Source organism: Lithobates pipiens, unplaced genomic scaffold, assembly GCF_037356315.1.
Source record: "Lithobates pipiens isolate NorthernLeopardFrog02 unplaced genomic scaffold, aLitPip1_a1.2 Scaffold_28, whole genome shotgun sequence".
Lineage (NCBI taxonomy): Eukaryota > Metazoa > Chordata > Amphibia > Anura > Ranidae > Lithobates > Lithobates pipiens.
Genome location: NW_027507789.1, coordinates 204,938,398 through 204,965,687, shown reverse-complemented (window position 1 = coordinate 204,965,687; position 27,290 = coordinate 204,938,398). Strand labels below are relative to the sequence as shown.

Here is a 27,290-nt window from a genome sequence, read left to right as displayed (position 1 = left end):
ATCAGTCTGCTGGTGTAAAGGGGCCATAAGTTGTTAGAACATGCTGTTCCTTCCTATATGTCTTACCCATGGCCCAAGACAACATAAGACTCTCTGATAAAGGGGGGGGGGGGCTTGGTTTTGGGGGTAGGCATGCCACTGCTGACCATGCTCAGTGCTTAAAGCAGAACTAAACCATCAATTTAACGGTCCCAAAAAAAAAAAAGAGTAACATTGCCGGCATGCCAGGAATGCCAACTGTCAGCAGTTGTTTTTGCTTTCAACCAAACTGTCAAATAACTAGATTTATAACTGATCACATGTGCAGCATCATGACAGTTGCAGATCAAAACAGGGGCCAAGATGGCAGCCTCCTTGGCTGAAAAGGATAGGAAGGTTTAGTTCAGCTTTAAGCAACCTGGCAGGTCTGTAGGAAGTGCTCTCACTTTCAAAAACTCAGCATTTTAACGGGCATCAGAGCTCTAATGTGACACAAAAGGCATGCTTAGGGATGCCCCCTCCTCCAGACTGACACCCAACCATCAAGGCTACCAAGAATGATGCAAATTTTGAGTGGCTTGTATTTTTCAGAATTCTGTTCAGCGAAGAGGTCAACTGCACTGTCTGATGTTCACATCATTACAAAAATGGGATCTGTATGCGAATGTCATCATGAGAAACGTATACAGCGTCCAGGTAAACATGCAAAAAATAAAAAAATTAAAATCACAAACTGTTTCCAAAATAAACCAATGTGGGTATTTGATAAAAAAAGAAGTGAGATGTATTCTGTTTAATAGTTGCATCGGGGGAAGGAGATTTTCATGCAGCTGATCTGTCTGGGGTATTTTGGGAGGGGAGAATCAAATCCCATGAGGGCACGACCACTGAAATCATCCAAGCCACATACACACTGGAGATTAAAGCACAATGTCCACGGCACGTAGACTAGAACCCTGTTACTGGCATGGAGGGCAGGCGCCGGTCCCTGCACATGACCACACCAAGAATGAGGGGAAGGGCAGAGGAAGAGGCAGGTCTGGCCACTCGCCCCTCTTTATAAATACTATGTCTGCAGGAGATGGAGGTACAAGGTGCAACCACACACACCAAAGATGATCGGACTTGTGGAAGGAGCACTTGGAGGGGGCGCCAACCATCCTGAACAGATCCAGCCAGATATCTAGAGAAGGTCCAATTGGATGGCAGTTTTAAAACTAGGAGCAATTTAAATAACTAAAACCCTGCCAATTACCAGGGTAATTTAGGCACGAACGTATGGCAGCAGACCTGACGTCTTTAGAAATGTTGCTACCTTATCCAACCCTCCCAATCAGCCATATTATGCATAGCTTACACAGCACAGATTTCTTTGTTCCTGAATCAGACCTACCCAGCTGTGACATGTTGGGGGAAGAGGAGTGCCCACAAGGAGGCCTGAACCCTAGTCTAAACCATCAGCAGCAACGGACTCCCTTCGGCAGACAGCAGTAGCTCCTAGGGCAGTGATGGCAAACCTTGGCACCCCCAGATGTTTTCGAACTACATTTCCCATGATGCTCAACTACACTGCAGAGTGCATGAGCATCATGGGAAATGTAGTTTCAAAACATCTGGGGTGCCAAGGTTCACCATCACTGTCCTACCGTAGGGTCACTTTAAGAACAACATTTGGGAGCTCGGGCCCAACAAAGATGCTACCTTTAAAATGAATCTGTGATTTGGCCATACAACAGGTTCACTTTAACGCATACACCTTCCTAAATGGCCCAACGCCGTCACATGCTCCCTCAAACCTCAGAGCAGCCAGTAAATCCTTTGGCTAATGGTGATGATGGTGACAGTAAAGCACAGGAATGCATGTGACCTCCCAGCATGACCAATGTTCAGCCGTCAATGGCAAAAGGAGTGCCGAAGCTGCCGATAGCATTAAAAACATTTTATGAAGGTAGAGGGGTGCAACAGAAGGTCAGTTTAGACTATGGTTCAGGTTTCGAATCTCAGTTCCCACTAAGGCAGTAAGAGACATCTTTCATTATTCTAAAATAAGTTATGTGGCTACTTCAGTTATAAATACATTTTATCAGAGTTCTTTAATCCCAGAGATGCTTAGCAGGTATAAAAGACAATGACTAATACGAATGCTGCAGTAAAAGAGGTGCCATGTCTGCACCAAAAGCATCCTGGGATATCGGTATACTATATCTGGCCTGAACTGTTAAAGGTACTCAAGTTTCCCCAACTCCACCCCATCAAGTTTTCCCACCTCCGCTCTACCAGTTAGCGCTATCCCAACCGTCATCCGTAGAGGGCGCCTGGCTCTTGCCCCCTTTCTTCCCTTTCCCCTCAGCCTCCCAGTGGCTGTCCCAGTTCTCCCAGCTGTCGCTATTGCTGTTCTTGTTGTTGGAGGGGGTCCCAGAGCCCCACACCTCCCAGCTATCCGAGCTCTTCCTCTCCGCCGCGTTCTCCGGGAACGTCCAGCTGTCCGCGCTCGGCGATTTGGTCGGCTTCTTGATTTCCTCTGAGCTGCCGAATGTCTCCCAGAAGGATTTTCCTGAAGTGGCATTTTGGTAGCCGTCACTGTTGCTTTGCTGGTAGCCTTCACCAGGCATAGAACTGTGGATTACAAGAGAAGAAAAAAGAAAGCTTAAGGGTGGTGGAGTAACGCAAGAAAACAGAGTTCAACATTATCCGGGTACCCAAATCATGACAGTCGGCCACGGCAAATATGAAAGGTACAGCGAGGGAGTGGGCATAGTCTTGGCCTGACTTCCTAGTCAAGAAGGACTACGGTTACAAAGACCGCACTAAAAAGGCAAGACAGTTTCCGATCAGTTAATCTTCTATAAAAATTTCATCAACGAAGTCTCAGAGAAATTTAAAGCAGACCTAATCTGCTGTCTTAGTAGGAAGATCAAGAAATGCAAATTGTGCACCAAGCAATGTGGTTCCTTGTCCTGGACCTCACAGCTGTACATCTACAGTGCTATTTGGAGAGAGAATGGGTAATGTCACTACTGGGCTGCTCATAGTTCCCCTTGCTGGAGGGGAAGCTGTAACCCAGGAATTATGATGCTAATATCCCCCCTGTTTGTGCTTCATTCTACGAATCTGTGCAGAATTGGTGAGGTCACTACTGTAGTGCTCACAGTTCTCCTTGCTGGAGAGGAAGCTGTAACCCAGGACCTACAATGCAAAGATCCTCATGCTTGTGCTTCATTCATTCTGTGAATCTATGTAGAATTGGTGAAGTCTCTACTGTAAAGGGTCACAGTTCTCCTTGCGGAAGCTGTAACACAGAACCTACAATGCAAGGACCCCCCCCTGCTTGTGCTTCATTCTATGAATCTGTGCAGAATTGTTGATGTCACTACTGCACTGCTCATAAAATTCTCCTTTAGACAAAATAGGAAAAATTGGCTGCACACCAACATCCATCCAACAGGTTTATTGAAAAACTGCCACCAGGACTATGACAACAGACCAAGGGGTGATGACGTTTCACACATATGTTGTGCTTCTTTGAAGAAGCAAAACGTATGTGTGAAACGTCATCACCCCTTGGTCCATTGTCATAGTCCTGGTGGCAGTTTTTCAATAAACCTGTTGGACGGATGTTGGTGTGCAGCCATTTTTCCTATTTTGTCTACATGTTCACGGTTGATATCCGGAGCTAGCATCGAGCCCTTCTTGTCTGGTGGATTATCATACTCATCTGGAGCAGAGATCAATTTCACTGTTCCCATAAATATCCTTGCTGGAGAGGAAACTGTAACCCAGGACCTACAATGCAAGGATCTCCCTGCTTGTGTTTAATTCCACAACTCTGTGCAGAATTGGTGAGGTCACTACTGCACTGCTCAAAGTTTTCCTTGCTGGAGAGGAAGCTGTAACACAGGACCTACAATGCAAGGATTTAACTTGTGCTTCCTTCCTTCTGTGAATCTGTGCTCTCTTTGCGTCTCCTGCCGATTCCCTAACCAGTTATCACTGGGGCAGCTATGGCACGAGAAAGCAAAGATGGATGCCTTCTCCCAAAGTGCAGAAAGAGGCATCGGACGTCAGTATTAGGGTAAAAGATCAGCTGCAGAGAGACCACTGTCTTTTGCCCTTTGCTTGCCTTTTTTGGGCACATCTCTAACAGTACAGGTTCTCTTTAAGCAAACAAAAGCATGCAAAAGGGTCTCATCACTCACCTGTCTGGGTTGTCCTCACTCTTCCCTGAGAAAAAGCTGGTGACATCTTTCCAGCTTTTGGTCCCAACGCCCTGCACCTAGAGAAGAGACTGAAGGTTATATTCTGCTTGGTGCCATCATAAGCCTAACAAGCAGCATACCCACAACAGGGGCTGGTAACATATTCTTTCCATATAGGAAGTAACAGGTTCAATCAATTGTCACCCTTCCTTTCTACACAAGCTGATCTTCCTTTAACTCTCCCGCTGCTCTGATCAGTCTCTGGGAGCGAAGAGAAGAAGTCTTGTGGAAGCTTCAAATCATAACTTGGAGATTGCGCAGGGCTAAAGACCATCTACCTGCCTTATGTGACAACGCTGGATGTGGAAGGTGACTAGGCCACATGCTCCCCCATCCCCAAAGCACAGGGTACTTCTCCTTGGCCCTGATGGCTGAACAAGGTAGTGGGACTGCAACAGGAAGGCGAGTAGCGCTGAAAGGGGTCAGCTAAATGATCAAGTTGGCTTCAAAACTGACCTACACAATCCTACCTAACCCCACTATAAGTAGACCTATTTTTCCCAGCAGAGACTTTGATCTGGGTTCACAGATAGCAAAGTCCCAAAAGGGGTTTTAACCCTTCCCTACTATTACCAAAAAGAGCTGCGATTTAAACAGGGGGGGGGTAGCAGACCTAAATACTCCTCCAGCAACAGGTGGAGACCGATTAATGGAGACTGCTGGGAGACACAGGAACTGCAACTTCCCGCTTTGGGAAGCACAGTGCCACCAGCAGGTGATTTAGGTCCTGACAGCCTTGCAAGAGAAGAGCAATAATACTTGTCAGTCTTCTCCTACCACTCACTCTAATCCACTCCAGTGTTGCAGCCTCCATCAGACTCTTTGGAATTGGACACTTCTGGGAGTGTCAGATATCAGTGTCCTCCACCATGTTCTCTGGTTGCATTCTTTGACTCTCTATTCCTCTGTCAAGTCCTGTAGTGGCTTAGGGGGATCAAATAAAGGAAATATGGCATATGGTGAAGGAGAAAGGAATCAAGAAGATTTGAATGCCAAAGAGTATTACAGAGACTTCAGCACTGGAACAGATGAGAGGTAGGAGACATGGGCTGCCAGAGGAGTTAGTATATTGGTGTCTTCTACTGCAAGGTACTGGCAGTTTTATATCTGTAGTGAAATACCTGGTGCTTCCTAGTAAGGGGGACACACTCCTCTTTCCCATGTGACAGAATTAGGTGCCCTATGAAGTTCCCAGGACTATCACATGGGGAAGGAGCGTATAGTTCTGGATAAGTACCGACAAGTTGGTTTGGAGCCAACATAAGGCTTTCTTTCTGCAATCCAAGTGGGAGAATAGAACCACAGGGAATAAAGAAAGAAGAGTGTCTACTGAGGGGTTGGCTTCACTTTAAAGATGTGATCTCCTCCACCCACACATTCTTAAGCCCTGTACACATGAGCCGAATGCCGGGCAATACAATAAAATCCGGCTGACATTCGGCCTGTGTGTATAGCACTTCTGTTGGACGAGCATGCGGGAAAACCAGCAGCCAACGGGGTCCTGGTCAGCCAATCGGGGTGTTCTGGCGGGGGTGCCATCCCCCTTTCAGAATACAACAGCTTAGCGGGGGGAGATTGCTGTACTAACGTTGGATTGTAAGTACAGCGGCTCTGACCAGAGCGAACAGGTTTTTTTTTTTTTTCTGTTCAAGCCGGCAAAAAAACCTCACCGTTTACCAGGCATAAACCTGCCCATATACTGTTTTGAATCTCAGCCGGTTCAGCAGGGACCAGTCCAGATAAAACCCATGTATGAGCAGGCTGAATGTACCAAAGTTGATCAATCAACTTGGATACAACCAGCCCATCAGATTTTACAACTACTGCGTTTCCCCAACCTACCCTGAAAATAAGACCTTCCCTGATTTTCTAGGAGGGCTGCAGTATAAGCCCTACCCCGAAAATAAATCCTAGTTTAAAGTGGTTGTAAACCCTTACAACCAACTTTGACCTACAGGTAAGCCTAGATTAAAGGTTTACCTGTAGGTCCAAGAAATATCTCCCAAACCTATACGGTTTAGGAGATATTTGCCGAAAGACAGGCATCGCTGTCTATGGCGCATGTGCCGTAGACAGTGGCACGCGGTCAACGGCGATATGCCACGAGTAGCGGCTCCCGTGAGCATGCGCGGGAGTGACGTCATCGTTGCTTCGCCGAATGACAGTGGCGGAGCAGCAAGACCCACCGAGAAGATGGATGCGGCGGACTACAGGGGACAGCGGTGACTTCGTTGGCTCCTGTGTCAGGAAAGTGACACATAATGGACTACTATGCGATGCATGAATTAAAGAGGAAGTAAACTCATCAGGGTTTACTTCCTCTTTAAAGTGGTTGTAAACTGCTAGAATCCTCTCTATTACAGTATTCTATGTAAAAGGTGTGTGTTTCTATAATATAATTGAATAACTTCTTATACCACCGCTGGGCGCTCAGCTAACCTCCTGTTGCTTTCCTCCTCCTTCACCCAGCTTTCAGCAGGGGATTTTGCCACTCGGAGCAGGTAAGAGAGCTCAGGCGGGCCATGGAAGTGCCCCCATTGCTCTCCTCTTCTGCCAGCAGGGGATCTCAGGCTCCCCTTCCCTCTGCAGTGCTTGTGTGGGGGAAGACCGATCATTGGGGTCCCGGAAGCGCCAAGTGGCGCTATAAGAAGGTATGTGACAATTCGATTACAGAAACGCATACCTTTTACATTATATTCTACTGTATTAGCGAGGATTCTAGCAGTTTACAACCACTTTTACTCTGTTCTCACTGGGGATTAAATGGCAAGCCTTACCCCGAAAATAAAAAATAAGCCCTACTGTGTATTTGGTTGCCAAAACGAATATACGGTCCGGGATTATTTTTCTCTCTCCCCCCCCCCCCGGGAGTGGCTCCACTGGAGGGATTCGAGTGTTGATGGGGTGGAAATTTTTTTTTTTTTTTTTTTAAATCAAGCAAATTATATTATATATATATATATATATATATATATATATATATATATATTTTTTTTTTTTTTTTTTTTTTTTTATCTCCCCATCTATGGCCAGCTTTACTCGGACTTCAGCAAAGTCGATCTGCTTAGTTCTAGATAGGTGACCATCTCAATGCAGATAACGAAACCAGAGCTTGCACCTCTAGCTCCATACTGGTAACCCCTACCCATCTCCTACCTTGACAGATTCCCATTAAATACAGCACACAGGGCTTTGTAGAGCTCTGATTGATCTCTGGCAGCAATATGACTGAGGGTAGGAGTAGGACGCACACTATAGGTACCTCTATGTAGGTAATACACATAGCCAGAGGACTCACCGTCACATCCAAAAAGAAAAAGGCAGCGTAGAGAAAAACAAAACATATTTGATTAGAAGTTGACATTGCAAATACAAGATGGCATGTGAGCCATCGCCACATCCAAGGCATGCTTGGGGGAGGTGACTGTGTTATGATTGCTAACTGCCAAACTCAGCGTAGGCACTCCGCCACGTGACAAGTCACAAGGACACTGAGCAATGCATTACTGAATGACAATGCTGTAACTACAATCCAAGAATATAAGAGTGTTGTGGAAGCTTGAGGATGGAGAGTTTACAATAGCCTAACATGTTCGGTGACAGGTTTTCTTAAAGGTCTGTTTGCACATGATCACCGACAACTGCCCAAGATACCGGATGTGGCATCAAGCTGCACCATGCCATCACAGCGTCCCCTACCTTTGACGCTAGACTGGATACTGAACTGCCAACATCTTCTAAGATTCGTCCATCTTTTACCTAGAATGTGGAAGGAAAAGGGAATATACAAGGGGGGGTGAGCTCAGTGGAGGGTGGTGGTGATGTGCAGAGGGGACTCCCTTCACCACAAAGCCAATTAGGTGCTACAATGTTGTATTAGAGCATTTGGTGTTAGGTGGTGCAGAATTGGTTAGTAGATCACACCTTGCACAGGAAGAATTAGTCAGACTAAGGATACAGAAGGCAGGCTTAGCCAAAGGTGGTCCCATTAGTCCTAATCAGACTATGCAGGGCCCAGCGGAATCAATAGCAAGCTTTTGTTTTTATATAAAAAAAAAAAAAAAAAAAAAAAGGAAACAATTATAACTTAGATACTTTACTCGCTCTTACTTGCAATGGCGTCACGTCCTCCGTTTTAATAGTGGCTGCTCGCTCATTGCAAGGATAAGCGGTAAAGTGAGAACTGATTGTGGTTAGTGATCAACAACTGCTGATTTTAAAATCAATATCCAATGATTTTCACTAAAGTGTGTAAGAAGTGTTACAATTGTACAATTTGCAGGAAAAGCTTCATAGGAGTTGTTAAGATTTCTGGTCTAGAGTTGAAACCGACAAAATATCACATGACCAATGCAAGCTTAGCCAAGCGTAACAGAGACAATGTCTGCCAATGGACAAGCAACAATTATAAAGCCAATTATATAGCACACCCGAAGCTTTACAGAAATTCATATGCTGTAAAGGAGGAAGGTAGAGGAGATGGGCACAGTTCTGGTTATTTTTTTACCATAAAGGTTTCGGGGCATTTTGGTGAGAAGCCCTGCAGTTGTTCTAATATGTCCCTTCTTTCTTTATTAGCTTAGCCCTGTCTCCTGTGCCACTAAGCTCCTCTCAGGAGGTTGCTAGGGGATCCCCAAGCTTCCCATTGAGCTCCCCCCAATGTAAGGGACGCGCTTCCCTTCAGCCCACAATGTAAAGGAACATGCTTCGCTTGTTGAACCCCCAATGTAAGAGACATGCTGCTCTTTCCGCTGGTCTCCAACATAACATACAGCTTAAGGGTTGTGCCTCCCAATGGCCCACAACATAAAGGGACATGCTTCTCCTGTTGATCCCCCCATTCTTCCCGCTGGTCCCCCGCCCCCAACTCAAGGGACATTCTTCCCGCTGCCCCCCCCCACAAGGGACATTCTTCCCACTGGCCCCCCCAGACTCAAGGGACATTCTTCCCACTGGCCCCCCCAGACTCAAGGGACATTCTTCCCACTGGCCCCCCCAGACTCAAGGGACATTCTTCCCACTGGCCCCCCCAGACTCAAGGGACATTCTTCCCACTGGCCCCCCCAGACTCAAGGGACATTCTTCCCACTGGCCCCCCCAGACTCAAGGGACATTCTTCCCACTGGCCCCGCCAGACTCAAGGGACATTCTTCCCACTGGCCCCCCCAGACTCAAGGGACATTCTTCCCACTGGCCCCGCCAACTCAAGGGACATTCTTCCCGCGGGCCCCGCCAACTCAAGGGACATTCTTCCCGCGGGCCCCGCCAACTCAAGGGACATTCTTCCCGCTGGCCCCGCCAACTCAAGGGACATTCTTCCCCCTGGCCCCGCCAACGCAAGGGACATTCTTCCCCCTGGCCCCGATAAAGCAAGGGACATTCTTCCCCCTGGCCCCGATAAAGCAAGGGACATTCTTCCCCCTGGCCCCGATAAAGCAAGGGACATTCTTCCCCCTGGCCCCGATAAAGCAAGGGACATTCTTCCCCCTGGCCCCGATAAAGCAAGGGACATTCTTCCCCCTGGCCCCGATAAAGCAAGGGACATTCTTCCCCCTGGCCCCCCAACGCAAGGGACATTCTTCCCCCTGGCCCCCCAACACAAGGGACATTCTTCCCCCCTGGCCCCCCAACGCAAGGGACATTCTTCCCCCTGGCCCCCCCAACGCAAGGGACATTCTTCCCCCTGGCCCCCCCAACGCAAGGGACATTCTTCCCCCTGGCCCTCCCAACGCAAGGGACATTCTTCCCCCTGGCCCCCCAACGCAAGGGACATTCTTCCCCCTGGCCCCCCAACGCAAGGGACATTCTTCCCCCTGGCCCCCCAACGCAAGGGACATTCTTCCCCCTGGCCCCCCAACGCAAGGGACATTCTTCCCCCTGGCCCCCCAACGCAAGGGACATTCTTCCCCCTGGCCCCCCAACGCAAGGGACATTCTTCCCCCTGGCCCCCCAACGCAAGGGACATTCTTCCCCCTGGCCCCCCCCCCCCCCATTTAATTGACATTCCCTCCACTGACCCCAAATGTAAGGGACTATCTTCTCACTGGCAACCACTGTAAAGGACTTTTTCACTTCTGAAGTTTAGAGGGGTTTCCCCAAGGCCTGAAAAATATTTCCAGGTTTACTTTGCAGTAAAATGGTTGAAAACAGCTAGTCTAGAGAAACATTAGGCTAGAATGGGACTAAAGGTAGACCTGCATGTTTAACCGAGTATGGTGGAAGAAGTCCAGTGTCTTCTCCATTAGCTTCCACCTCAGAGCATTGTTAGAAAAGCTTGGTGCGTGTGAAACAGAAGAAGCCACGGTGCAGGGACACGGATAGGACCTTCACAGACATTAGACACAGATTCACATATACACCGTGCTGAGCCCCACAGCCAGCAGTGTTTATCTTTACAAGGACATCTCTGTGAAGTTACCTTCTCCTGGGCTGGTCTGACAACATTCTCATTAATGGTCTGGCCTAGCTCAGAGGCCTATCCGGGGGGGAAAAAAAAAAAAAAAAAGAAAAAAGAAAAAAAGGAGATCGGTCAGGATGGCAAGAGGGCAATGGACAGATATAGGGAGCATGCACACATTGTGGATACTTGTGAGAGAATGTTTGTGAACCCTTAGGATTCTTTTAGGATGACATTCAGATCACGCTTAATTGCAAGTCTAGAAAATCGCTAATGGTTCTCAGTCTCACAACTGTATGTGCAGTACACAAGTAAGTCATGCAAACCAGTGAGCCATACAGACCGCATGCAAGGGCACGGGAAGAAAAGACAGCCATTTAGAAGAGGGATTTAAAGGAAAAGGGATCAACATGATGGAAATTCAGTGGTGCAGCTTCAGGTATTGTGTAAGCCTGTAGATACTCTTTAACCCCTTTCCAGCTGCAACCAGTAGAGAAAGGTTGTCCTGCACAACCGTCTCATGCTGATGGTATGTTGATGGCTAGCAGCTGATATTGTGCCTGGCTGTTAGCCGTCAATGACCGTTCCCACTAACAGAGAACCAATCAGGGCAGTTCATGCAAGCTTCTTTTAAAAAAAAAAAAAAAAAAAGAAAAAAAAACCTTCAACTTAAAGATGGAAATGACTGTGTGTCTATTTACAGTGCCTTGAAAAATTATTCATACCCCTTGAAAATTGCCACATTGTCATATTACAACCAAAAAGGTAAATGTATTTTATTGGTATTTTATGTGATGGACCAACACAAAGTGGCACATAACTGTGAAGTGGAAGGAAAATGATAAATGGTTTTCAAAATGTTTTACAAACAAATACGGTAAAAGTGTAGCGTGCATTTGTATTCAGCCCCCTTTACGCCGATACCCCCCAACTAAAATCTGGTGGAACCAATTGTCTTCAGAAGTCACCTACCATATTTATCGGCGTATAACACGCACTTTTTCCCCCCCTAAAATCAGGGGTGCGCGTTATACGCCAATCCCCCGCTGTTGCTACCCGTTTCTGCCGTTCTCTGCGGCTTCCGGGTATTTTCGGCTGCAACCGTCCGTTCTCTGCTATTTTGGGCCACACTCGGCCGTTCTCAGCCGAGAATGGCCGAAAATAGCCGAGAACAGCTGAAAATACCCGAAAGCCGCCGAGATACACAGGACATCCGCTCTGTATCACGGCGGCGCCATTTTTAAACACCAAACACACTGACAAGGCTGCAAACGACTGACAAGGCTGCATTGATGGGCATTTAAACGTACGTTTTTTTCCTTAAACTTCCCTCCTAAAAGTTTTTTTCTTTTAACCACTTTCAGACCGGACCATTTTGCTGGTCAAAGACCAGACCACTTTTTGCGATTCGGCACTGCGTCGCTTTAACCGACAATTGCGCGGTCGTGCGACGTGGCTCCCAAACAAAATTTACGTCCTTTTTTTCCCACAAATAGAGCTTTCTTTTGGTGGTATTTGATCACCCCTGCGGTTTTTATTTTTTGCGCTATAAACAAAAGTAGAGCGACAATTTTGAAAAAAAACGCATTATTTTTTACTTTTTGTTATAATAAATATCCCCCAAAAATATATAAAAAAACATTTTTCCCTCAGTTTAGGCCGATACGTATTCTTCTACATATTTTTGGTAAAAAAAAAATCGCAATAAGCGATTATTGATTGGTTTGCGCAAAAGTTATAGCGTTTACAAAATAGGGATAGTTTTATAGCATTTTTATTAATAATTTTTTATTATTTTTTTTTTTACTAGTAATGGCGGCGATCAGCGATTTTTATTGTGACTGCGACATTGTGGGGGACCCATCGGACATTTTTGACACATTTTTGGGACCATTGTCATTTATACAGTAATCACTGCTATATAAATGCAGTGATTCCTGTGTAAATGACACTGGCAGTGAAGGGGTTAACCAGTGGGTGGCAGTGTAGGGGTTAAGTGTTCCTAGGGGTGTGTTACTAACTGTGGGGGGGTTGGGCTTTCATTTAGTTTACACTGATCTCTGCTCCAATCACATGGAGCAGAGATCAGCGTCACTAGTTGCTAGGCAGAATGGAAAAATGCTGTTTACACAGCATTTCCTCCATTCGGCCGCTCCGCGAGACGATCGCGGGGATGCCCGCAGCGATCGAGTCCGCGGGTCCCGCGACCGGACTCACGGGGGTCCCAACCAGCGCGGGAGCGCGCCGGCGCGCTCCCGATGGCAAGGCGGCATTGAATATTGGACGTACCTGTACGCCAATATGCCTGCCCGTGCCATGCTGTCGACGTACATCGTCGTGCGCTGGTCGGGAAGTGGTTAAAATTCCTTCCTAAACTTGGTGTGCGTGTTATACGCCAATAAATACGCTAATTAGTAAATAGAGTCCATCTGTGTGTAATTAAATCTCAGTATAAATACAGTTGAGAGGAATCTCAACATAGCGCGGTCTTACCCCGAAGGGTCCCGATGCACATAAAGATCCTGGAAAGAGAGGGCCCAGGGACCAGAAGCAGAACAGATCGGCAGAAGGGTAGAAAAAAAAAAAAAAAAAAAAAGGACTACGCAGGAAATGCCTGCGTGAAAAAGCCAAGTCTTCAATAACCTGCGGAAGAGCTGTTCTGTGAAGCCCTCAAGGGTTTGTTAGAGAACTTTAGTGAACAAACATCACAAAGGCCAAGGAACACACCAGACAGGTCAAGGATAAAGTTGTGGAGAAGTTTAAAGCAGGTTTAGGGTTATAAAAGAAAATATCTCAAGCTTTGATCATCTCACCAAGCACTGTTCAATCCATCATCCGAAAATGGAAAGAATATGGCACAACTGCAAACCTACCAAGACATGCCCGTCCACCTAAACTGACAGGCCGGGCAAGGAGAACATTCATCAGAGAAGCAGCCAAGAGGCCCATGGTAACTCTGGAGGAGCTGCAGAGATCCACAGCTCAGGTGGGAGAATCTGTCCACAGGACAACTATTAGTCGTGCTCTCCACAAATCTGCCCTTTATGGAAGAGTGGCAAGAAGAAAGGCACAAGAAGTCCTGTTTGCAATTTGTGAGAAGCCATGTGGGGGACACAGCAAACATGTGGAAGAAGGTGCTCTGATCAGATGAGACCAAAATTTTACTTTTTGGTCTAAAAGCAAAACGCTATGTGTGGTGGGAAACTAACTGCACAACACCCTGAACACACCATCTGTGAAACATGGCGGTGGCAGCATCATGTTGTGGGGGTGCTTTTCTTCAGCAGGGACAGGGAAGCTGGTCAGAGTTGATGGGAAGATGGATGGAGCCAAATACAGGGCCATCTTAGAAGAAAACCTGTTAGAGTCTGCAAAAGACTTGAGACTGGGGCGGAAGTTCACCTTCCAGCAGGACAATGACCCAAAACATACAAGCCAGAGCTACAATGGAATGGTTTAGATCAGTGGTTCTCAACCTGAGGGTCGAATGACGATTTGCCAGGAGTCACCAAATCCTGAGCTGTTCCTGAAGCCCGCACCGCTCTCCCAGCCTTTTTGAGGCAACTCAACAGGGTTGTCCCTGGAGCCCATGGCCGCCCACTCAGCCTCTTTGCAGCCGCCCATTCAGTTCACAGCATGGCTGGGGGGCAGAGACTAGAGGTCAGCTGACTGGTAAGGAATGTGAAGTGGGAGGGGCTGAAGGAGACCCCATCTCCTGATTTTGGCTAAGGTGTCACTGTTACGAGACACCACAAAGTCGGACACAGTGAATCCGGAGACACATTGAGTAACACTACCTGTGATTATAGTTGCCATTAAAAGTCCCCACTACAGTTCTCAGATCAGCAGATGACCCTGATCAAGAGCACTTAAGTTGGCTGATCAGAACTCCCCCCCCCCCCCCCGCCCCCCGCTTTGCCACCGATTCCACCCCCCACCAAGGAGTACGAGATAGAATAAAAATAGAGAATTCATGGAAGGGAGTTAAAAAGAGGGTGCGGAACAAAGAAAAAGGGAGAGAAAGAATAAGAGAAAAAAAAAAAAAACACACAAGAAAAACGACTAGAAAGAGCGGGACAGCCTAAATTGTACCATAAGGGGTTTTAATACTGTACGAGTGGAAGGGACTAAATGTCCGTGGATCAGGGGTGCAAATTACTTTTCTTGCCTTGGGTGCTGACAACCCACGCTACGAAAATAATTTTACTGTTAGGGGGTCACCACAACTTGGGGAATTTTATCAAGGGGTCAAAGCACTAGAAAAGGTTGAGAACCACTGGTTTAGATCAAAGCACATTCATTCATTCACTTTAGAATGGCCCAGTCATAGTCCAGACCTAAATCCAATTGAGAATCTGTGGCAATACTTGAAAATCGCTGTTCACAGACACTCTCCATCCAATCTGACAGAGCTTGAGCTATTTTGCAAAGAATGGGCAAAAATGTCACTCCCAAAAAGACTTGCAGTGAAAGGCGATTCTAGAAAGTATTGTTTTGGGGGCTGAATAAAACTTTCATATTTGTAAAAAAAAAAAAAAATATGTTGAAAACCATTTATCATTTTCCTTCCACTTCACAATTAAGTGCCACTTTGTGTTGGTCTATCACATAAAATACATTTCAATTCTTGATTGTAACATGACAGAAATGTGGAAAATTGAATACTTTTTCCAGGCACTGTAATACTGTAATTGTCGGATACAATTACAGTACATTTAAAAAAAACAAAACAAAAACACACACATTATATATCCAAAATGGCCTGGGAAGCTAGGCTTTCATACGCTCTCTGGTAGCATAAGGGTGTGCATTCTACCCTTCTTTAAAGTGGATGTAAACACAATTCATGAAATTTGGGCTGGGCACATAAATCTGTAGTGTTTTTTTGAATCGCTCTTCAACGTCCTATGTCCCGTAGCTTTGTCCTGCTCTGTTCTTCTGTTATCAGCCTGATATCTTTTGAAAAGCTCTCCAAGACATGGAGCCTGAACTGTGTGTCGGGGGGGAGAGGTTGCTATAAATAGATTAGCAGACTGCTAAACTATTCACAGGCATGTTATGCATGTGAGGGGAGGGGGTGTGTACCTTTCCTCCAATCAGCTGTCTCAGTGTCTAGCGATAATCCACTCCTGCAGATGAACGAGGAAGTGAAAAATCTAACATGATGTGAACTTTCTAAACAGTATATAAAGCTGAAGACAGAAGATATACATGTAAAGGAGATTTTTTTCATCCCTGTGTATCACCGGAGGCTGTTCACTTCACTGGCTATATGTGAGGGTTTACATCCACTTTAAAAAAAAAACTTAAGGGACACAAAATTCTCAATTTTTTTCCCCCTTTTAAAATAACAAGCGTATCATACTTACCTCCTCTGTGCAGTTGGCTTTGCAAAAAGTGTCCCGATCCTCCTCTTCTGGGGTACCTTCATGGCGCTCCTGGCTCCTCCGCACACTGAGTGACCCGTTGGAGAAGCGCTCCTTGGGGGTACACGTGCAGGTCCATAGACACAAACGGCAGGACTCGGCACTGCCTCCCAGCTCCCGTGTCATTGGATTTGATTGACAGCAGTGGGAGCCAATGGCTGTGCTGCTCTTAATCTATCCAATCAAGAGCCGCGACACCAACCAGAGAGGGTGTGCGCATCTCCGGCGTGGGAACCAACAGTAAAACTCTGAGCCTGTTGGTTCCCACGCCGGAGATGCGCACACCCTCTCTGGTTGGTGTCGCGGCTCTTGATTGGATAGATTGAGAGCAGCACAGCCATTGGCTCCCACTGCTGTCAATCAAATCCATAGAATGCATTGAGGTGAAAAACCGGGAGGGTTTACAACCCCTTTAGGGTTATGTTGTTCTTATAATAATCGGAACCCTAGGCATGGAGCAATCGACTACATAACTGAAAAAGATGTGAACTGCTTTATATGCCAAAGTGCTTCATCCACCCTGACCGTTTTTCCCCAGTGTGGTCTCTCCAAGCGCTCTTCCTGCTTCACAAGATTGGAGCAGCACCAGGCCAGAGTCAGAGGAAACCTATAAGAACTTTTTTTTTTCTTTTACATATTATTGTGATGCAGATTAGAACTAGGAACTCATGTTTTCGCTGCCGTGTACCAGTTGCCAAGATTTCCTTACCTGATGGATGTCAATCTGCAGGAGCGGGCGCTCTCAGACAGATGTATTTACATGCCTGCTCTAGGTGACGCCCACATGTGACGCTGATCCTCCACAATTGAAGGAGATTAAATACAAAAAAAATAAAAAATGAAAGGGGCGGGCCAGAGACTGTCGGGTTGGGGAGGCTAAAACTAGATGGATGTCAGGAAACCCAGGAAATGAGGTGGATCTACCTGATGTGCTGCAGCTTCTAATGCACATGGTGAGAAGCTCACAGTGTGCAGTGAAATTAGAGAAAGGCATTTAAGTCCAGGAGAGGAGGCGGTACAACTGTGCAAAACTGAAGGTATGGCGGGAGGTCAGCTTTAAAACAAAACTTTACTGAGATTTAATCCACCACCCACAATGCACTGAGACTACATCACTGAATAAAGAGCCAGGACAGACAGACATGAAGAGTGGAGAATGAAAAAAGCCAGGATAGAAGATAACAGCACAGGACAGAGAAGAGTGTCCGTTCATACTCTATTAAAATTCTGGTGCACAGATTTATTAGAGTGGGTCTTTTTCAGTTCTGGATGGAGTAGCGAGGGGTCAGAACCTCTGTCAGTTTTTTTTTTTTTTTTCTCTGAGACCAACCTTCTCTATTTCCCCTTGTCATTGGGACGGAAGACAATGGGAAATCCAAACTGAGTTGTCAGCAAAAACTGGAAAAAAGGAAATCTTCCAAGGGGACACTGGTTCTGGTGACAACTAAGAGGGGATTTCCCTTATGGAGAAATTTCCTTTCACTTCCTGTTGTATCTAAAAGGTGCAGGAAGTGAAAAAAAAAAAAAAAATAAAAAAAAAAAAAAAAAAAAAAAAGACACGCGTTTTAACCCTTTTTTACTCGATCAGAAATGAAAATAAATAAAAAAAACCTTGTCTTACTTTAAGTCCCTACATCGTGCAATAATGAAGTGCAAAGTGCAGTAAGAATGAATCTCCTAACGCATCAGCCCACTTGAAGAAGGTACAAAAACGGTTTCCATGCGGTCAATGGATTAACGGAAACTTGTAGTGAGGGAGTATGGAGGCAGCCATTGTTGATCTCTCTTGCGGAGTATACTGGTTTCATGGTTGTCATTTATTTGCACTGCCAAGAATGTCACAGAAGGAAAGGGAACGGCCAAAACTCCACAGCTGGTGACTACAAGGAGCCATCAGGGGCAAGGGCCTGGTAAGCTGGCCATACATTATACAATTTTCCTATTTAATTTCCTTTAGATATACCTACAATTATGTAGTGCACGGGTCTGCCTGACTGCATTCAAGTTGAAAGTGTTTCGGTTTGGTCTCATATTATATGGTTTTGAAAAATCTAAATGGAAAAATCGTATAATGTATGGTCAGCCTTGGACTCCTATATCTAAAAAAACGGTTTGTGGACACCTGACCATCACACCTATATGAGCTTGATGTACATTGCATTCCAAAACCATGGTCATCAAGATAGAGTTGTCCCATGACCACCATCCTGCAGCTATAACAGTCTCCACTCTTCTGGGAAGACTTTGAAGTATGTCTGTGGGATTTTGCGCTCATTGGGTCAGGTACTAACATTGGATGAGCAGACCTGACTCACTATCAGTGTACCACTTCATCTCAAAGGAGGGTTGGGATAACTGGACATCCTCCATGTCTTGTGCACAGGGAACAGCCATCCTAATCAAACTGCCACCACAAGAGTGGAGGTGACCATAGTCTAAAACAGGGTTTCTCACCCAGAGTTCCATGGAACCCTAGAGTTCTTCCAGGAGGTTGCCAGGTTTTATTGAACAATGGGCAATTTCTGCCTCTCAGATAAGTTCCCACTGACACCAATGTTATTTCTAGTTATCTAAAAAGGGGGTAATTCTTCCCAAATGATCACAAGTGTAAGGCCCCTTTCACACATATGGACCGTTCAGGTCCATCTGTCAGTTTTTAGGAGGACCTGAGTGGACACTTCATTCACGTTCAATGACATCCGATCTGCTAAATCCAGACGTATGGAAACCCTATTTTCCATCCGTCTGGCAGATCGGATGAAAACGGACAAGTGGTCCGTTTTCATCTGATTCCCCATACAGGAGAGCAGCGCTCTGACAGGTCCGTCCCCGCACAGTGAGCAGAGATGGACTTGTCACCCGCCGGCTCAGCGGGGATCAATGGATCACTCCCTGCTGAGCAAAGGGGAGTCCGTCAAAACGGACATATATGTGTGAAAGGGGCGTAAGGAATGTTATTCCAACTGACCATTGAATGAATACAGGGTTTCTCAACCAGGGCTCCATGGCACTCTAGGGTTCCTCCAAATGTTTGCAGGTGTTCCTTGAGCAAGGAGCCATTACTGCCTCTCAGATAAGTTCCCATTGACACCATTGATCCTTTTAGCTATCTGTAAGGGGGTAATTCTTCCCAATTACCACAAATGTAAAAGAGCATTCTTCCCACTGACCATCACACTAATGCAGGGCTCCATGGGACCCTAGGGTTCCTCCAGAGCAGCCATTCTCAACCAGGGTTCTGTGGAACCCTGAGGTTCCTCCAGAGGTTGCTAGGGGTTCCTTGAGCTGTGGCTGATGAACCACCTATTGGATGCCTATAGAGTTCGAGGTTCAGGACCACTTAGCAAAGCCAACAGCATGACACCAAATATCTTTTTAGCTGTCTTGAAGGGTGGCATTCTAAACACCACTTTAAGGGGGACATTCTTCCTATTGACCACTAATATAAAGCAGCATTGTTCCTATTGAGCCCTGATTATTTGGTCTTAGTAAGGGTTACTAGAGACATGAAAAATTATTTTTGGTGTTCCTCCAGGGTTAAAAAGTTGAGAAAGCCTGCTCCAGAGGTTGCCAGGGGTTCCTTGAGCAATCAGCAATGTCTGCCTCTCAGATAAAGTTCCCACTGACACCATTGAACTTTTTGGCTATCTGTGGGGGGGGATTCAACAGTACCCTTCACAGAAGACACCTGAACGTAATCATTTAGAAGACCTCAAACTTCAATGTAGGTGTGGTGGTAAAGGGTCCACAAACGTTTGGCCACACAGTGTATATCTACCGTGGACTGACCCTTTAATTGGAGCAACTCCAATAAACTGAAATCTCAATGGTTACTGCACTTTGTAAGTCATCTGTGCTCTTTGACTGGACAGGCCTGCAGCAGTGAACTGTTGGAGGGGGGAACAATGGGAAGAAATAGGAGAGGTCGGGGCTTCTGTACAACACAAGAAACCATCACAACAGCCATACACAGACCATGCCTACAAAGACGGCTCCATTACCGAGTCCGCTGGATGCTTGTTCCCTCCCCAAAACTGCACGCCGGCAGAAATGGAGGGGGGGAGGGGAGAAGAAGCCACTTTAGTATGGTTTCGATAACCCCACCGTTTGTACATTACAAGGATCACATTATGACATCATAAACAATAGGGAAAAGTTGTGCCGTCTGCAGCATCAAATCGAAATAGCCACTGCAAAACCAGCTACAGTCTGATTGGTTTCTGTATAACATGGGGCTGAAGTATAAAGCCGAGAAAGGAAGCTACCCCGTTTCCCCGAAAATAAGACCTAGCGTGATTGTCAGTGATGGCTGCAATATAAGCCCTACCCCCTCAAATAAGCCCTAGTTAAAGTCCTTGTAGGTCTTATTTTCGGGGAAACAGGGTAGGGCTTATATTGCAGCCATCACCGACAATCACAATAAGTCTTATTTTCTGGGAAACAGGGTAAGAAGGTTGCCAACAGCCAATCATATTTCACTATTAATTTTCTAAATAATCAATGCTGTTGGAAACCTCCCCAATATTGTCCAGCTTTTATAGATCAGTCCTTTAGCAGCTGCACAATAAAAGTATATTAATGGTACTCAAGGCTGTGCCAAAAATACTGAGCAACACTGTTTGGTCGGAGATTGAGCTGCTCGGCGCTGTACACATGGACAGGTTTTCCACCTTCATCATGAAAGTGGAAATCCTACACTGTGGAGAGGAAATTAAACCTTCACAAATAGGTCTTAAATATAACTGGGTATAGTGTATGTACAGGGAAAACACAGTATACTGATCTATTCAATTTATTTGAACCCCTCATCTCCTGCCATTTGTCCTTAAATAGCAACACTGAACGGCAGCCACTGTGCTCCATAAATAGCTGTGAACCGAGCCGTCCTCAAACAGGCTGGGTTCACAGACACCAAGTACAGAGCTGATTCAGAGCGGCTCTGTACCAAACGATCGCTGTGATCACCAATCACAGTGAACACGAGTGCAAACAGTGTAGCCCAGCCCTGTAGATAAAAAGGGGCGTTCATCATACGACGACAGGTCACATCCACATATGCAGGGACATCAGTACTGGTGAGCAGTTATAGTGACGACATTCACACAGATGAGTTGGAGAAATCGTAAAAAACATCAGCAGGTTTTCTAACTTTTCACCCCAATTGGGACCCATTCAGTTGGATCCTGGACATCTAAGACTTGTTTTCAAAGATATGGACGGACCCCCTGGGGACCTTACACTGACCAGCTAGATGCAGTCATTGTCTAATCTGTGTTCCGATGGGCCGACTGATGACTATTCACATGTCCCCGCTCTAAGAATGGACTCCTCTGTAATGGCCAGGTTCGTACTTTCTAGCTTTACACAGAGTTTGACATTTATAATAGAGAGAGGAGTCTGCTCTCTACAGTGAGGAAAATTATTATTTGATCCCCCTGAAAATTTTGTAGTTTGCCCACTTAAAAAGAAATGAAGAGTCTATAATATTTATCATAGATGTAATTTAAATGATAGAGAGACAGAATATCAACCAAAAATCCAGAGATGAGTTGCAGTTCAGTGAGTAAAATAAGTATTTGATCCCCAAGCAAAACATGACTTACCGTATATACTCGAGTATAGGCCGACCCGAATATAAGCCGAGGCCCCCAATTTACCCCCAAAAAAACTGGCAAACTTATTGACTCGTGTATAAGCCGAGGGTAAGACATGCCTGTCCATCCCTGTGTGTGTGTCCGTCCATCCCTGTGTGTCCGTCCATCCCTGTGTGTCCGTCCATCCCTGTGTGTGTGTGTGTGTGTCCATCCATCCATCCATCCCTGTGTGTGTGTGTCTCCATCCATCCATCCCTGTGTGTGTGTGTCTCCATCCATCCGTGTGTGTGTGTGTGTGTGTGTGTGTGTGTGTGTGTGTGTGTGTGTGTGTGTGTGTGTGTGTGTGTGTGTGTGTGTGTGTGTGTCCAGCCTACCTGTGTCCCGAGCCTTTGTCCCGAGCCTCCGTCCCGTGCCTTGCCTCCGTGCCTCGCCGCCGTGCCTCGCCTCCGTCCCGTCCCGTGCCGTGCCTTGCCTTGCCTTGCCTCCGTCCCGTGCCCTCTTCGTCGGCGCCTCGGCGGCCATTGTAAAATTCAAAAGCTGCGCCGCCGCCTTCGCCTGTGATAGGCGGAACACTGAATTTCCCAGCAGCCTGTGTTCCGCCTATCACAGACGTCGTATCATCCTCGTCCGTAGTACGAGGATGATACGATGTCCGTGATAGGCGGAACACAGGCTGCTGGGAAATTCAGTGTTCCGCCTATCACAGGCGAAGGTGGAGCCGGAGGCGCGGCTTTTGAATTATAGAATGGCCGCTGTCTGTCTGCTCGACGCGCTGATCGAGCGGGCAGACAGCGATGACTCGAGTATAAGCCGAGGGGGGCACTTTCAGCCTCAAAAAAGAGGCTGAAAATCTCGGCTTATACTCGAGTATATACGGTAGTACTTGGTGGAGAAACCCTTGTCGACAAGCACAGATGTCAGACGTTTCTTGTAGTTGGTGATCAGATTTGCACACATCTCAGGAGGGATTTTGGTCCACTCTTCTTTACAGATCTTCTCTAAATCCTTAAGGTTTCTTGGCTGTCACTTGGCAACTCGAAGTTTCAGCTCCTTCCAATAATTCTCTATAGGATTAAGGTCTGGAGACTGGCTAGGCCACTCCACGACCTTAATGTGCATCTTCTTGAGCCACTCCTTTGTTGCCTTGGTGGTATGTTTTGGGTCATTGTCATATTGAAAGACCTGCCCATGACCCATCTTTTATTCTGGCTGAGGGAAGATGGTTCTCATCCAAGATTTTACAATACATGCCTACATCCATTGGCCCCCCAATGTGGCAAAGTTGGCCTTTAACAGAGAAACAGCCTTAAAGCATAATGTTTCCACCTCCATGCTTGACTGTATGGATGGTGTTCTTAGGGTCATAGTCAGTATTTTCAAGAAGGCACATGCCAATGAACATCTAAATGATTCAGAGAAGGATCGGGAGATGTACACTAGACTAACTCGAAGTGATGTGGTCAGATGAGACCAAAATTAAGCTCTTTGGCATTAACTCAACGCACCGCGTTTGGAGGAAGACAAATGCTGACTATGACCCTAAGAACACCATCCCTACCATCAAGTACAGAGGTGGAAACATTATGCTTGGAAGCCATTTTTCTGATAAAGGTACAGGCCGACTTTGCTGCATTGAGGGGCCAATGGACGGGGCCATGTATTGTAAAATCTTGGATGAGACTCTTCTTCCCTCAGCCAGAACACTGAAGATGGGTCTTCCAGCATGGCAATGACCCAAAAAACATACCACCAAGGCAACAAATGAGTGCCTCAAGAAGAACATTAAGGTCATGCAGTGGCCTAGCCAGTCTCCAGACCTTAATCCTATAGAAAATTTATGGATGGAGCTGAAACTTCGAGTTGCCAAGAAACTTTAAGGATTTCGAGAAGATCTATAAAGAAGAGTGGACCAAATCCCTTCTGAGATGTGTGCAAACCTGATCACCAACTACAAGAAACGTCTCACCTCTGTGCTTGTCAACAAGGGTTTCTCCACCAAGTATTAAGTCATGTTTTGCTTGGGGATCAAATACTTATTTTACTCGCTGAACTGCAACTCATCTCTGGATTTTTGGTTGATATTCTGTCTCTATCATTTAAATTACATCTATGATAACATCTTACCTCTGTGCTTCCCAACAAGGGATTCTCCACCAAGTACCAAGTCATGTTTTGCTTGGAGGAAATACTTATTTTACTCAATGAACTGCAACATAAATTTATAACCTTTGTATCGCAAGGATTTTCTGGATTTTTGGTTTATATTCTATCTCAATTATTTAAAATACGCCTATGAAGAATAGTTCTCTACTGGCTTCAGATTCTCAAAGCTGGGAAGTACTTTATAAAAAGTGCAACGTAATAGGAAATAAATATATATTTTTAAAGCAGCAGTAAGCCCATACCACTACCTTATTTACCCCCTAAAGACAGCTTTTGTCTTAGCATCACAAGAAGTGTGACTCAGATCCCCCACTACACCAGGCTGCAGTCCTGGGTCATCTTACCTTCTGTGTGGCTTGTGTTCCCAGCTTGGTTGCCTAATACAGAGGGACAAAAAAGAAAAGAAAAAAAACAAACATACAGGCAAGGTAAGAAGCAGTTTATGAAGTCATTAAAAATAATAAAAACATATAAACACATTCTAAGTCTGGGTTTCCTCGTCCCCTGTATTTACCAGGCTACCAATCTGAAGCATTAACCACCCCCTTTTGCTTCTACAATCTGAAGCATTAACCACTTCAATACTGGCCACTTTTACCCCCTTCCTGGCCAGGCCAATTTTCTGCTTTCAGGACTGTCACACTTTGAAAGACAAATTGCGCGGTCATGCAACACTGTACCCATATTACATTTTTTGCATTTTTTTTGGAGATGGAGCTTTCCTTTGGTGGTATTTAATCACCACTGGGTTTTTTATTTTTTGCCAAGCGAATGAAAAAAAATAAAAATAAATAAATGACAAAAATATTTTGGGAAAAAACAAAACAAACAAAAAAAATCCTCTCTTTATTTCTGTTATACAATTTTCTTAAGTAATTTTTCTTCTTCATTAAAGGGCGCTGATAAGGCAGCACCGAATATCAGTGTAAATGCCCCCTGAAACGGGAACGCTGGTTATCTGCTTTCCTGATACACTGGACAGTGCCGAGGAAGGGAAATGCCAATAACCAGCATTTGTTTACATCTGATTGGACAGCTGATCACATGGTAAAGAGCCTACATCATCTGCTCTTTACCCTGATCGGTGATGCTCTGTGTCCGAGGGACAAAGCTCACCACACTGCGCATCCTAGTCCAATCAGGAAGGTAAAGACACTGCTTGGCTGTCATTTTGCTATAGGCGGGCATGAAGGTGTTAAAAAAAAAACAAAAAAAACAAAAACAAAAAACACACAGACACACAGACACACACAAAAAAAAAACCAAAGCAGTATTGCCAGACCCATCAGTTAAACCGCTTTAGGACCACCCACCCACATTGTACCCATATGTCGCTGCCCATTTATGGGTTCAGCATCCCGGCAACTCTCATTGGGATTGGACACAGCAGGATTTTGTCACCAGGTTCCAGCCAATAATTAATGGCCGGGACCTGCTAATCGGCTGTCTCCAATAACAGCCCTGGGTTGTAAATGCTATAACTTTCACGCAAATCGATATACACTTATTGGGATTTTTTTTAAATCAAAAACCATGTAGCAAAATACACATTTGCCTAAATTTATGAAGAAATTTGATTTTTTTTTTTTGCATATGTTTTATAGCAAAAAGTAAAAAAAAAATTTCAATTTTTTTTTTCATTTTTTAAATCGCAAAAAATAAAAAACCCAGCGGTGATAAAATATCAAAAGAAAGCTCTATTTTTGTGAAAAAAAATACATTTATATATATATATATATATATATATATATATATATATATATATTTTATGTAGAGTGTTTCATGACTGCACAATTGTCACTTAAAGTGCAGAATAGCAAAAAATGGCCTGGTCATGAAGGGGGGATGTGGGGAGGGGGTGGGAGTAAAATCTTCTGGGAGGTCAAGTGGTTATAGCAGACCTGTCAAGACAGATATGGAAGTTGCCTGTTCTGCTAACCCTCTGGATTGAATGCCTTCTGGACTACTACCCAACAACAAGTATGGAGCCCAGAGAAGGCAGCGACAGGCCCGCCATGGGGACACTTACACCTTCCTTGGCAGCAGACGCAAACTTGCTGGCCCCGACTGTGAAGCTGCTCCAGCCCTGCAATAACAGAAATAAAAAAAGTCTTCTTCTACCCCAGGATCAAACACCATCAGAACGTCCATAAACATAAAGGGTCACTCTTCTCATACCGAGTACAGCGAGGTCATGGCGTTGTTCAAGAAATCGTCTTCTTTCTTAGGAGGATCAACGGTATTCCCGAAACCAACGTATCGATTTTCCTGATTCCCTGCACCGCCGCCACTACAAAACAAGAAGTTATCTGATCATCTCCAGGACATGACAATATTCAATCCCCAACACCTAAATAAAAAGGTAAAATTCATAAATTAAAAGAAAAAAAACAAATAGAATAGATATATAGATAGATATATAGATATATATATATATATATATATATATATATATATATATATATATATATATAGATAGATAGATAGATATATATATATATCTATCTATCTCTTTCCCTTAGTCCCTTGCACAGCTTCTCACTTCTGCCTATTGCATGTTTTCTCTATTGTGAGGCCATGCAGCAGAATATCCCCCCCTGTGAGGCGGGTCCATGACAACCTGGGACAGAAGCCAGTGATGCAGGCTGTCAAACCCAGAAGAGGAGTGCCATCTAGCGATGGAAGAAAAAAAAAAATAATAATAATATTATTATTATTATTATTAAATCTATATATCTATATATCTATATATCTATATATCTATATATTTAAAGCCTGCGTGCTGAAAATTTTCCGTCCCTAACTACAATTGCACACTGCTCAGCGCTTCAGGATGGGATGTAATTTAAGAGAGTTTAACGCCACTAAACCCCTGGACCAATGATTATGATCCCCAAAAAATAATCCAAATAAATCAGATAAATAATAATAATAATAATAATAATAATAATAATAATAATAATAATAATAATAATAATAGCTGCTGCTTATTTAAAACACATATAAAATTATATACATAAAAAAGATCAAATCTTCAAGCAAGAGTCCACTAATTATATATATAGCAGCACTCAAATCGTACAGAATCTTGTTCAGATGTCATTCATTTGTGCTCATGAAATAGTGGTGATAGAGTCCAGCTCGTGATAAGAAGAAAGATAGAAACCACCTTCCACCTTTCGTGCTCTCAAAATACGAGCCCCCCTTGGGGGTACACTCACCAGAAAATCAAGAGTATATGAGCCTTCAATATGTCAAACAATTATATTCCTTGGTCGCTAGGTGTCACCATAATGGGGAGGTCCGATGTTTTTCATAAAGGAAACAAGATCATACCAACATAGCGTAATATTGTTTAAACACCTTTATTAGAGACCCCCCATATAAAATTATGCGTACCAAAAATAGAGTAAAAATAATCGCAATTGAGTATGTGTACTGTGCCTTATTCCTCGTGGTGAACCCCCTTAGGTAA

General features: G+C 45.0%; 1 protein-coding gene across 5 annotated transcripts in view; it reads right to left on the bottom strand.

The window, feature by feature from the left end:
- Nucleotides 1–2,053: 2,053 nt before the first annotated feature.
- Nucleotides 2,054–27,290, bottom strand: part of ARFGAP1 (ARF GTPase activating protein 1) — a 42,271-nt gene continuing 17,034 nt past the window's right edge. Inside the window, exons 7-13 of one of the 5 annotated variants that reach the window (XM_077460344.1) lie at nucleotides 25,994–26,105; nucleotides 25,845–25,901; nucleotides 24,160–24,192; nucleotides 10,654–10,710; nucleotides 7,935–7,994; nucleotides 4,176–4,252; nucleotides 2,054–2,595 (exon numbers count right to left, since the gene is read on the bottom strand). In XM_077460344.1, the coding sequence (XP_077316470.1) occupies nucleotides 2,253–2,595; nucleotides 4,176–4,252; nucleotides 7,935–7,994; nucleotides 10,654–10,710; nucleotides 24,160–24,192; nucleotides 25,845–25,901; nucleotides 25,994–26,105 (739 nt within the window). In that variant the 3' untranslated portion in view covers nucleotides 2,054–2,252. Of the gene's footprint in view, nucleotides 2,596–4,175; nucleotides 4,253–7,934; nucleotides 7,995–10,653; nucleotides 10,711–20,059; nucleotides 20,093–24,159; nucleotides 24,193–25,844; nucleotides 25,902–25,993; nucleotides 26,106–27,290 lie in introns of all 5 variants that reach the window. The other 4 variants (XM_077460347.1, XM_077460346.1, XM_077460345.1 and 1 more) reach the window with 4 other exon arrangements.